This window comes from Eptatretus burgeri, chromosome 24 (assembly GCF_056783735.1).
Source record: "Eptatretus burgeri isolate ZD-2024b chromosome 24, Ebu_testis_v1, whole genome shotgun sequence".
NCBI classification, from domain to species: Eukaryota; Metazoa; Chordata; class Myxini; order Myxiniformes; family Myxinidae; genus Eptatretus; species Eptatretus burgeri.
In genome coordinates, this window is record NC_140984.1 from 1,022,162 (window position 1) to 1,035,656 (window position 13,495).

Sequence of the window (13,495 nt, forward strand, 5' to 3'; positions counted from 1 at the left end):
TTCCCGGGGGATGGGCCAGGCATCTTCCCGGGGGATGGGCCAGGCATCTGCCCAGGGGATGGACCAGGCATCTGCCCGGGGGATGGGCCAGGCATCTTCCCGGGGGATGGGCCAGGCATCTGCCCAGGGGATGGGCCAGGCATCTTCCCGGGGGATGGGCCAGGCATCTGCCCGGGGGATGGGCCAGGCATCTGCCCGGGGGATGGGCCAGGCATCTTCCCGGGGGATGGGCCAGGGATCTTCCCGGGGGATGGGCCAGGCATCTGCCTGGGGGATGGGCCAGGCATCTTCCTGGGGGATGGACCAGGCATCTGCCCGGGGGATGGGCCAGGCATCTTCCCGGGGGATGGGCCAGGCATCTGCCTGGGGGATGGGCCAGGCATCTTCCCGGGAGATGGGCCAGGCATCTGCCCGGCGGATGGGCCAGGCATCTGCCCGGGGGGGATGGGCCAGGCATCTGCCCGGGGAATGGGCCAGGGATCTGCCCGGGGGATGACCAGACCGAGGCCCCTGGAGTATCGCGCGGGAAGTGGACCCAGCGACGCGCTGCTCCGCCGCATGCTGCCGTACCTGACCTGACCTTTCACACAGAGTATGCGTGGAGCTATCTCCGGCACCCTGTGTAAAGTAAACACAGGACATCAGGCCTGACCAGCCGGTTCCAGCTCATTCCTCCAGACGAACCCCACGTGGTACAAATCATTGTAAGTGTTAAATAATAATAACAATACAGCTTCGCTCATTCGAATTTCGACAAGTATCGAATTTTACAATTTGTTTCCTCGTCAAGTGATTTTGTACAATTTTGTTTCTCACACATTTGTCTGTCATTCTTGTTCGTGCTCAGACACAGTTGTAGGAATACTATTATTGTTATTATAATAATGTTGGTTTGATTCTCGACCCATTAATAGCGAACGCAGTGAGCTTCAGACTTAACGTGTGCACGTGAGAGAATCGGAAACAACAACAACAACAACAACACAATCCCCCTGGCTATTTAGAATCAGTGTCATTGGATATGACCTTTTGCTTCCGGTTGTTTTTAAACGCTGTGCGGTGTATAAATACGATTGGGTTTTATTTCTATCTTGTGAATATTACTTAATGCGTGCACATGAGAGAATAGGAAACAACAAAAACAACACAATACCACCATGGCAATCGTGAATCCGTGTCGTTGGCTTTGACCCTTTTGTGGTGTACTGGGCCTGCGGGGGCAGGGCATGATGCGGGGAGCGTGGTGGAGGCGTGGAGGAGTGGTTTTGGAGTGGTCACGTGCCTGCACGGGATAGAGGAGTTCACGCCGCCTGAGGCGTTGTGTAGTCTGTAGTAGTGTGCATCCGGACGGGCAATAAACAGTGTTTGACAATCCTCACGTCTATCCGAGTCCCGCCGCCCTCCGGACATTACACCTTTTGCTTCCGGTTTTTTTTTTGTTTCTGTTTTTTTTTGTTTCCGGTTTTTGTCATGGGGAATGATGCATGCCGGGAGATAAAGGCATCGTCGGAGACATGAAAGACCCAAATATCAGACATGGTGTATATTTCCTCCACTGATTTTAATAAAGATAATCTCCCGCATCATCAAAAAATAATTTTTTATCGTGATTTACATTGTTTGATCGCTGATCCCGAATCCAGGCCGAAGTAACCGGAAATTGCGTCTACAGTGGTCAACAAGTTATCGGTAAAGTCAGAAGCGAATGTCAGAAGAATTCTACGTTCGCTTCTCGGCTTTGCCTATTCCATATTAAACCGTCACACAGGTGTTCCACAGGTAGGGTGTTGCTTCACAAAGTGCATGTCCATTGGCACGCGTCGCACGTGTCGGCATCAGTCGGTGGACATTAAAGATCCCAACACGACGAGTCGTCTAACACATCGAAATGTGAGGGAACTGAGTGAAAACGGGCGGCCATGATGTCGATCATCATCACGTGGTTCAAGATGGACAGTAATCCCCATTTTATTGACAAACATCCGTCTCGTGAGGAGAATAACAGGACATATCCCCTTTGAAGTCTTCGAGGAAACAGTTTTCCTCGAACGGGGAAGCGACAAGACGCGTGATGTTACACGGATTGAAATCAGGTCGGAGCGTCCATTTTGAGTGTGTGAAGTCGCTGGTTCAAACCCCGACCGAGCCAAACCGAACACTAAAAATGGTACACGTGCTGCTTCCTTGCTTGATGCTCATCATGTAACGGGATAAAGCATGGACAATCCCCATAGGTTGGCTGTTGTGTCGTAAAATCAACATTGGCATCCATTGGGAGGAGGAAATTCCTCCTCGGGAAATGCTCCGCCAAGCGCGGTGAGAAAGGAGGCGCCATTGTTGTGACGTCACTGGTACCCAGAATGCCCCGCGAAGTTACGGCACTTTCCCAAAACTCAGTGGCCGTTTTAGGATGTGCGATGTAAAAACATTTTAAAAATCGGGTCAACAATAGACTGAAGCAAAGCGCTTATCTAATTTAGTCCTCCCTTTGTAAAAATTGTGAACAGCGAAATCAGCGGATATGACGTCATCTACCGAGTTCTTTGAAACTTCACAGCCTTTGTTTTTGCCTTCTTAATTTTTTATTAAATATTATTACTATTATTATTAGCTGTTATTTATATATCTGGGTGCTCATGCAGCCGATTGTCTGGATAATCTTTTTTTGGAGAGCAAGACGTTAAACAACAACAACAACCACCACCACCACCACCTCGCCCCCATTCCTCTCCCTTCCACAGATCTCCGCACGGAGTTTTTTTTCCTTCCATCCCCCACTTAACTCCTTTTGTCCTGATATATTAAAGTCTGGATATATTTTTAGCCCCGTCTTGTGGAGAGAACGCGGCTCTCGGGGAGCTCCGCGTTTATTGTTGTTCTTCTTTTTCTTGTTATTCTTCAGGTGAAGACAAAACCTTAGGGATGTGGCTCTTTTATATAGAGGATCCGGATATCCTTAAATACTAAACACCTGTACACATCCTCGCATTGACGGTGCCTTTTGAAGAACGTCTATCATGAACTTGTAAATATATTCGGACATTTGCTTTAAAGTTTCGAAAAGTAAACGTTCCCATTTAAAGATTATTCCATTTCAGGTGTTGTAATTTCGTAAATACACGATTTTCTCGTCATGAACAGGAGCCTCCATGACGGGTCTCGCTATTGGCTCCATCAAGGCACGTGACGAAATATCGGACGTTGTCGTTGTTATTGCCTTTAGGACGCGGCTCTTGGACACATTTGTCCTTGTTATTAAGACGTCTTGCAGACGTGTTCCCTGACAAGTTACTTCAACACAGGAGCCCATTCGGCCCATCAAAACCCGCGATCGTGTCTTTGTGTACGAGTGCGCAATGTTCTTCACTGCACTATTTGTTGTTTTATTATTACATTTTCGTATGTTATATTTTATTATCACATTTTTCCTTTGCAACGTTATAGTTGAGACTTCAAATAGCTCGCACGCAGCACAAATCCCACTGCGTTACTCTTTGGGGTTTATTGTGAACTTATATTTTAGCTCCACTGTGGTTCCTCCTTAAACTTCTAAATTTTTTTTTTTCGCCGTGCCTTCATTTAGAATATCAAGCGCAACTATAAATCAGGAATTTAACTGTCAGGGTTTATCGATCGTAAAGATCTGATTAATCGCATCAAATTCCAATTGGGGTCAAAAGTCGCCCATTGAGGATTCTGCCTGATTGGCTCGTCGTGACCGCTTTCCGATCATTCCGTGAGTCGCACACTCCGCTCGTTTAAAGTTTATTTTTCCCGCTTCGTTGTGCCGTTTTGAAATATCAACAGGTTTACATTTGACAAGCCTGAGGTACAACGGAGCTCACACAATTTAATTACATTTGAAATCTTTGTTTTTCTCCGATTTCGTGAGATTTAAATCCTTGTTGGTGTAAAGTGGTCAACGAAGTTTTTGTGTCACAAAGTGAACGCGAAGCGTGACCTTGAATCGATCACGTGGTTTGCGGTGGATAATGTGTGACGGCAGTGCAGTGTTTTTATTATTTGTTTTAAAATTTGATCTGCCAGACGAGGCTCAGGGGAGAGAAGGGGCAAAGGGTCAGCAGGGGGAGAAATGGATCAAAGGGTCAGCAGGGGAGAAATGGGTCAAAGGGTCAGCAGGGGAGAAATGGGTCAAAGGGTCAGCAGGGGAGAAATGGGTCAAAGGGTGAGCAGGTCAAAGGGTCAGCAGGGGGAGAAATGGGTCAAAGGGTCAGCAGGGGAGAAATGGGTCAAAGGGTGAGCAGGTCAAAGGGTCAGCAGGGGAGAAATGGATCAAAGGGTCAGCAGGGGAGAAATGGGTCAAAGGGTGAGCAGGTCAAAGGGTCAGCAGGGGGAGAAATGGATCAAAGGGTCAGCAGGGGAGAAATGGGTCAAAGGGTCAGCAGGGGAGAAATGGGTCAAAGGGTCAGCAGGTCAAAGGGTCAGCAGGGGGAGAAATGGGTCAAAGGGTCAGCAGGGGAGAAATGGGTCAAAGGGTCAGCAGGGGAGAAATGGGTCAAAGGGTCAGCAGGGGAGGAAACGGATCAAAGGGACAGCTCAGCTGTACGTGGGAGAGGTGGTGAGTGTGTGGTGGGTAAGTGGAGGTTGAAGTGTAATTGTAGGTGAGAGGTGACGGTGTGTAAGACCAAATAACGGAGACCCTGAAGCGATAGACGTGTATTAAACGCCTTTTTATCTTCCACAAACAGACGTGTTTGGTCGGTGTGTTCGGCTGACATCTGCAAACATGCCCTTGGACGAAGAAGAGCCATCGTTCGTTGAAATGGTGAATTGTTTCACTTTTTGCATCCTTGTTAGGAACCTCACATTTATACACCTCGTTTTTTCCCCCTAGTTTTGAAGCTCACCTGGAATTTCATTCGAGGGACCTTGTGGGACGGCGCGTCGTCTGTACGTAAACACTTGCGACGTCTTCTCCGAAACGACATGCTCGATTCCAATGAAACGTCGTCACAACCCTCATCACCCTGGATGTACCAAAATTTGTTCACGACATTATGGCAATCAGGACCGAAGGGGGTCTACGAGGGGGGGGATGGGTGGTGTGTTGCCCCTCTTTTTATAACTTTGAATCTACAATCTCTTATTTAATTAAAATGCAGTTTCTGTTTCTGGAAGAACTTTATAAGGATCAGACACATTTGAAAGCTAAAATGTATTTTGATCAGATGGAAGAGAGGTGATGGCGTAGTGGGTAGAGCACTGATGGTGAGGCAGTGATGGTACAAGTGGATATACACCGAGGGGTTGAACCGACAGGAGCGGTAGCAGGAAGGAAATGTATCGACCTGCAAGTAGATGGGTAGCTTTAAAGTGAGGGAATGTTGACTATAGAAAACATGGGTCGGGATGAAGGACGATCTGAAAGATCTGGTAGTGTATTGCCGACAAAACACCTGGAGTGAAGAGTGGGACTGGTTCCCTGCTTGGTACGATCATCCCGTCGTGATGAACGTCTCTGACTTTACGATCGGCTCCAGTGTGGGAGTGATGGACATTGTCTGGGCACAAGGCCTGAACCCGAGCTGAATGAGGACCTGGTTCAACGATCTAGACCCACATTACTATGTCGCATCATACACACACACACACACACACACACACACACACACACACACACACACACACACACACACACACACACACACACACACACACACACACACACACACACACACACACTCGTTTGTAGTTTATCGGTTTTAGTTTTCCAATTCTGGAATTCATTCAACTTGTTTGCTGTTTGTGTCCATAGTTTGAGAGGTTCTCCTTTGGCTTCCTCCCCTCTGCATGGAAATCAAACACCATTCCCATTCACAGGAATGGTGCAAAAACAGACCCAACCAACGACGTGCCAGTGAGCCTCCTTCCAATTACAAGCACAGTTATGGAATCCATCATTGCTTTTGATGTTGTCATTCCTGTTTTCAAGCTGTCTGATCTCTGACCGTCAGTTTGGATTCTGTCCTGGTCATTCAACTCTGGACATCCTTCTGCTCCTCTCTCAGCAATGGGTGCAGGCCTTCAACCTCAAACAAAGAATTAGGACCATCTCCCTGGACATGTCTCGAACATTCCATAGTCCGGATTCCTGCTATGCTACCGAGCTCTGCATGTGACATAGAAAGCAGCCTTCATTCCTCCATTTCTTATTTCCTCCACGGAGTCAACATGTTGCCATCAATGTAATCATCTCCTCCCCTCGTCCAATGGAGGCTGGAGTTCAAGGTCGTGGTTTGGGCCCAATGTTGATCCTGAACTATGAAGATGATGTCTCTGATGCTCTGGAAAACCCATTATTCCTTTTTTTTTAAAGGTCAGTCTACATTGTGTCGTGCAGTTTCCCCATCCAGACAGTAGCTGTGTGTGTCTCTTTCTTCCTCTCTCTCTCTCTCTCTCTCTCTCTCTCTCTCTCTCTCTCTCTCTCTCTCTCTCTCTCTCTCTCTCTCTTCCTCTCTCTCTCTCTCTCTTTCTCTCTCTGTGTCTCTCTCCCTGTCTCTGTCTGTCTCTCTCTCCCTGTCTCTGTCTGTCTCTCTCCCTGTCTCTGTCTCTCTCTCTCTGTCTCTGTCTCCCCTCTCTCTGTCTCCCCCTCTCTCTCTCTCCTGCTCTCTCCCTCTCTCAACCACCGGCTACATTGCTCTCACATTGCAGACAGTTTGGTGTTTTTTTCTTTTGTTGAACTCCATCTGTTCTCCAATAATGCTATCTCTACTCTCTCAGTCCTCTGACCCTCTCCAGAAACTCAAAGATGCGTGCATTCTTCCAGTTACCCCTCCTGGTTCACTAAAATCCAGGCTGTCTGCACACCTCAGCTCTTTTATTCTTTGATTCTCCTCTCTGTGGAACCATCTTCCAGAGTTTTCTGTCTCACTCTTCCCTCTAGGCCATCAAGCAAGTATTGCATCGCCATATTTTGTTATACCCAATTCTGACCCTTGATCTTTATTACCCCCATTACCCTTTTCCAACCCAACGCATAACTGCTCGGCTCATTCAACATGATTGATGAAAACCTCCTGGTTCAACATGGTGAAATGCCCATAGGACCCCAGGTAATAGCTGATGACATCACCTGCTTTTTGTGTTCCACCTGACCCCTGGTAGTCGTGACAATAAATATATAAATGTATAAATGCTTATTGTTATCGGTATTTTACTATTTGGGGATCAAGTGTACGAATGCTTGGTCTCCTATTGTTATCAGTATTTTATTATTAGGGGATCAAGTGTACAAATGCTTGGTCTCCTATTGTTATCGGTATTTTATTATTCGGGGATAAAGTGTACGAATGCTTGGTCTCCTATTGTTATCAGTATTTTATTATTCGGGGATAAAGTGTACAAATGCTTCGTCTCCTATTGTTATCGGTATTTTATTATTCGGGGATAAAGTGTACGAATGCTTCGTCTCCTATTGTTATCGGTATTTTATTATTCGGGGATAAAGTGTACGAATGCTTCGTCTCCTATTGTTATCGGTATTTTATTATAAGCGAATCAAGTGTACAAATGCTTGGTCTCCTATTGTTATCGGTATTGTATCATAAGGGGATCAAGTGTACGAATGCTTGGTCTCCTATTGTTATCGGTATTTTATTATAAGGGGATGAAGTGTACGAATGCTTGGTCTCCTATTGTTATTGGTATTTTATTATAAGAGGTTAAAGTGTTCGAATGCTTGGTCTCCTATTGTTATCGGTATTTTATTATTAGGGGACAAAGTGTACGAATGCTTAGTCTCCTATTGTTATCGGTATTTTATTATAAGGGGATCAAGTGTACGAATGCTTGGTCTCCTATTGTTATCGGTATTTTATTATAAGAGGTTAAAGTGTACGAATGCTTGGTCTCCTATTGTTATCGGTATTTTATTATTAGGGGACAAAGTGTACGAATGCTTGGTCTCCTATTGTTATCGGTATTTTATTATAAGGGGATCAAGTGTACGAATGCTTGGTCTCCTATTGTTATCGGTATTTTATTATAAGGGGATGAAGTGTACGAATGCTTGGTCTCCTATTGTTATTGGTATTTTATTATGAGAGGATAAAGTGTTCGAATGCTTGGTCTCCAATTGTTATCGGTATTTTATTATTTGGGGATCAAGTGTACAAATGCTTGGTCTCCCATTGTTATCGGTATTTTATAATTCGGGGATAAAGTGTACGAATGCTTCGTCTCCTATTATTATCGGTATTTTATTATAAGGAGATAAAGTGTATGAATGCTTGGTCTCCTATTGTTATCGGTATTTTATTATAAGGGGATGAAGTGTACGAATGCTTGGTCTCCTATTGTTATCGGTATTTTATTATGAGGGGATAAAGTGTACAAATGCTTGGTCTCCTATTGTTATCGGTATTTTATTATTTGGGGATCAAGTGTACAAATGCTTGGTCTCCCATTGTTATCGGTATTTTATAATTCGGGGACAAAGTGTACGAATGCTTGGTCTCCTATTGTTATTGGTATTTTATTTCAAGGAGATAAAGTGTATGAATGCTTGGTCTCCTATTGTTATCGGTATTTTATTATAAGGGGATAAAATGTACAAATGCTTGGTCTCCTATTGTTATCGGTATTTTACTATTTGGGGATCAAGTGTACAAATGCTTGGTCTCCAATTGTTATCGGTATTTTACTATTTGGGGATAAAGTGTACGAATGCTTGGTCTCTTATTGTTATTGGTATTTTATTATTCGGGGATAAAGTGTACAAATGCTTGGTCTCCTATTGTTATCGGTATTTTAGTATGTGAGGATCAAGCGTACGAATGCTTGGTCTCCTATTGTTATTGGTATTTTATTATAAGGGGATCAAGTGTACGAATGCTTGGTCTCCTATTGTTATCGGTATTTTATTATAAGGGGATCAAGTGTACGAATGCTTGGTCTCCTATTGTTATTGGTATTTTATTATAAGAGGATAAAGTGTACGAATGCTTGGTCTCCTATTGTTATTGGTATTTTATTTTCAGAGGATAAAGTGTACGAATGCTTGGTCTCCTGTTGTTATCGGTATTTTATTATTCGGGGATAAAGTGTACAAATGCTTGGTCTCCTATTGTTATTGGTATTTTATTATAAGAGGATAAAGTGTACGAATGCTTGGTCTCCTATTGTTATCGGTATTTTAATATTTGGGGATCAAGTGTACAAATGCTTGGTCTCTTATTGTTATTGGTATTTTATTATTCGGGGATAAAGTGTACAAATGCTTGGTCTCCTATTGTTATCGGTATTTTAATATTTCGGGATCAAGCATACGAATGCTTGGTCTCCTATTGTTATCGGTATTTTATTATTCGGGGATAAAGTGTACGAATGCTTCGTCTCCTATTGTTATCGGTATTTTATTATAAGCGAATCAAGTGTACAAATGCTTGGTCTCCTATTGTTATCGGTATTGTATCATAAGGGGATCAAGTGTACGAATTCTTGGTCTCCTATTGTTATCGGTATTTTATTATTCGGGGATAAAGTGTACAAATGCTTCGTCTCCTATTGTTATCGGTATTTTATTATAAGGGGATGAAGTGTACGAATGCTTGGTCTCCTATTGTTATCGGTATTTTATTATTCGGGGATAAAGTGTACAAATGCTTCGTCTCCTATTGTTATCGGTATTTTATTATGAGGGGATCAAGTGTACGAATGCTTGGTCTCCTATTGTTATCGGTATTTTCATTGTTATTGTTCTTTCCATCAAACTTTTGTGGGAGGTGTGGCGGTGGCACCGCTGCTCCCATGAAGTTGAAACTTCACAGGAATGTCGGGGTGAATGGGGAACTGATGCACATTGTTTCCGAGTTTAGATTTTGCAATTACCATGGCAACCGGCTTGGATTTAAGCGAAAACTTAAAAAATTCCTCTCCGAAAGCGCAAATGCTATCGATTCGATTTTTGTCAGGTTATGATGGACTTCCCATGGTGCGAAAAAGTTTTTTTTATAAGATTAAGTCGTCGGTCATGTCGTTTTGGCCGCCATGTCGGATTAAAGGTGAACACTTTTTAAAAAAAATCTTCTTCTTCTAACCTGTTCCACCGATTGATGTGAAACTTGGCAAATATGATCGAGGGGGGAATATGCTGTTAACGATGACGTCATCGATCACGTGGTTTGAAATCTCCTCATATCGGACGAAGGACACTTGGGCCCCTGCATCACTGCTCACAGTTATAATCTTATTTTATTATTTTATTTGTTCGAGATTTCCCATTCATGGATATTATAGATTTTGAGATTTTTTTAATGTTTGTAGGTTCTTCCTGGTTTGCATGGGAAACACCTCGGGATGAATTGGACGCTTCGAGGTCTTGGTCTCTACAGCACCGACTACAGCACTTCTGGTACTTCATGGAGCACACATTTACTTGCTAACTGTCTTGGCTTACCAGGCAATGGTGAGAGAAACGTTGATAATTCATGCACAGCTGGGATGCTTTGTCTTTGTTCTATCGATGGAACACTTCTGCCATTGATATTAATTTCCCTCCAAATTTCTCAATCTTCCATTGAAGAGTAATCACACGATGCACTGTCCAGGGTGTCTTTTGAAACCACACTTTTCTCAATTGTGTGAAAGGCGTACCATCCAAGTGAGGAACCAAAACCTCTTGAAACATTGCGAGGTAGCCAGCACCGGAAACTTCTCATTTTTGTAAAAGTGGTGGCCGAGCAGAACGTCACCGTGAATAGGGCATCGCACCACGATTCCAGGATCATATCGAACACGAGTTCCATCGGTCCAATTGGGGTTCTCGTTGCTCCGATCCCGGCAACGATGACCGTTGACTGTCCCGGTCAAATGGAACGAGGCTTCATCACTGAAAACGTCGGATAACAATGTTGGCTCCTCATCAAGCCTCCGATCCACGGACCCACTAACCCTAACCTAACCCGAACCCTAACCCAACCCTAACCCTAACCCTAAACCCTAACCCTAACCCTAGCAGCATTTCCACATGTTTTCAGTGATTTCCAACCCCCCCCCAAAAAGATTTGTTGGAGAAAAAAACCCAGAAATTTTGCAAATTTTTTTTCAACAAAATTTCGATTTTATTTTTTGGGCATTTCTGCATGCGTGTCGATCTGGTTTAGTTTATTCAATCGTGGTTCAGTGGAGTCTGATCCGTTTTTACCTACAATGAATAGGATATCAGGTTCACTTAAGTGACCCAGCAGTATTGGCGGCAGAGGTTTTGCACACTACCGAGTGCTCCCCCTCTCGTTACCTTCGCATTCTGCGAAAGGTTATGTTTTTGTCGCTGTGTATTTATTTATTTGTGAATATGTGTGTTTGTTTGTTATTCGCATAACTCAGAAAGTATAAAACCGAATTGCATGAAATTTGGTGGGATGATTCGTGAGTATCCAAGGACGATTTGATTTGATTTTGGGAACGATCGGGTCAAAGTTCAAGGTCAACGTCATGAAAAGGTCAAAAACACTCTTTTGACCATAACTTCCTTCATAATACAGCTATCGACATGCAACCACCGCCATATTGTTCCATGACGAGATACCTTTCGGATATGTAGTGTCTGATTTGACGTAACGTCATCGGAAGTGCGTCTAAATGACGTCACAAGATGACGTAAATTTTCAATTCTCGATCTCATCAGTTTTGATCATACCGTTTTGTAGGACTTACCTTAAGGACGTCACACACCAAATTTGACTTCGATCGGACTGACCGTTATGACGTCATTGACGTTTGAACATGACGTTTTTCAATTGTGGCTAAAATGTCCTGATATTTTACATTGAAATATCGATATAATTTACAAAGCAAAGTCTCCCAAATCCAGGCATTAGGATCAGTACCAAAATATCTGTTTATTGATGTACAGGTTTTGCCAATTAACTCTGCAGTCAAGGTCAAGGTCACACTAAAGGTCAAAATATACTTGTAGGCATAGCTTCAGATCTAATAGATCTATTGACATGAAACCAACGTTAAAACGTTCAGTGAACTACGATCTTTCAGAATCGTAGTCCCCGATTGGACGTGACGTCCCCGGAAGTGCGTCAAAATGACGTCATCTTTTGACGTCATTTTTCAACTTTTTAATTTTTCAGTGTTTATCATTCCATTTTGTTGGACTGCCTTCAAGGAGGTTACACACCAAATTTGACGTCAATCGGACTGACGGTTGTGACGTCATGGACGTTTTAAAATGACGTTTTTCAAATGTGCCCGGAAAAAGTTGCGGCAGCGAAGGTATGCGCTCTACCGAGTGCCCGTTCTAGTTTTACCATGTTTTTATTAAATTTTTGAGAGAATTTTTCTTTCAGGGTTCTTTCTAACCCTAACCCTAACACCCTAACCCTAACAGCTAACCCTAACAGCTAACCCTAACAGCTAACCCTAACAGCTAACCCTAACCCTAACCCCAACCCTAACAGCTAACCCTAACAGCTAACCATAACAGCTAACCCTAACAGCTAACCCGAACCCTAACAGCTAACCCTAACCCTAACAGCTAACCATCACCCTAACCCATCACCCGTAATGACACGTTCCACGCTTTAACACGGCTGGTGAAAATGGACACGGTGACAAGTTGGGGGAAACAAAGAAGGTGGAACAGCAAATCATTGAGGTTTCTGGTCGATGCAGGATTCAGGGTGACTGCAGTTGTTTCAAAGTTGGCTTCTGTGTTCGATATCCTGTACGAGGAGCTTCTTCGTGGGAGGACGCCATTCGAGCCATCATGATTGTGCTCCAGCAACAGTCGACGCAATCATCCATTCACACACAAGCAACTTACAAGTACTGCCAACATCCCGACCCCCCTCGATCTACACGTCACGTGATCGACCTGGTCCAACATTGGAAATGGAGAAAAGGAAAAAGTCCATCAGACGATGTGGAATTTTTTTTCCTCTTCTTTCCTTCAGCGAACTTCCAACTTCCGTTCCCAGGTTCAAATCCACCCGCGAATATTTCTTTGCTTCCGCCATTGTAAATTCAGTGACGTTACGATCCCTCAGCAGCCGAAGGCCGGAGGCATTCTGTTTTCAGGTTGTCTATCCGTCCGACGTCCGTCCGTGTGTCTGTCTGTCCGTTTTCGTTTTTTAATTAATTTACTGAAGTCAACCACTGAAGGGATTCCAACCAAACTTGGTACAAATATGGACACTGTAATACAAAGATGAACTGATTACATTCTGGGTTCTCGAAGTCAAAGGTCATGTGGCGTTAGAAAATCCTTTTGTAGACAATAACTCGAGTCGGAGGAATCTGATGTTATCTCTCTCTCTCTCTCTCTCTCTCTCTCTCTCTCTCTCTCTCTCTCTCTCTCTCTCTCTCTCTCTCTCTCTCTCCCTCTCTCTCTCCGTCTCTCTCTCTCTCTCTCTCTCTCTCTCTCTCTCTCTCTCTCTCTCTCTCTCTCTCTCTCTCTCTCTCTCTCTCTCTCTCTCTCTCTCTCTCTCTCTCTCTCTCTCTCTCTCTCTCTCTCTCTCTCTCT

The 13,495-nt window shown here is 44.0% G+C and overlaps 1 protein-coding gene across 1 annotated transcript in view; it reads left to right on the forward strand.

Annotated features, from left to right (window-relative positions):
* LOC147007857 (nuclear pore complex protein Nup85-like) overlaps positions 1 to 13,495 on the forward strand; it is a 43,337-nt gene that overhangs the window by 6,845 nt on the left and 22,997 nt on the right. Inside the window, exons 3-5 of the mRNA XM_085866254.1 lie at positions 3,681 to 3,736; positions 4,710 to 4,786; positions 10,285 to 10,372. Of these exons, the coding sequence (XP_085722380.1) occupies positions 3,681 to 3,736; positions 4,710 to 4,786; positions 10,285 to 10,372 (221 nt within the window). The remainder of the gene's footprint in view (positions 1 to 3,680; positions 3,737 to 4,709; positions 4,787 to 10,284; positions 10,373 to 13,495) is intronic.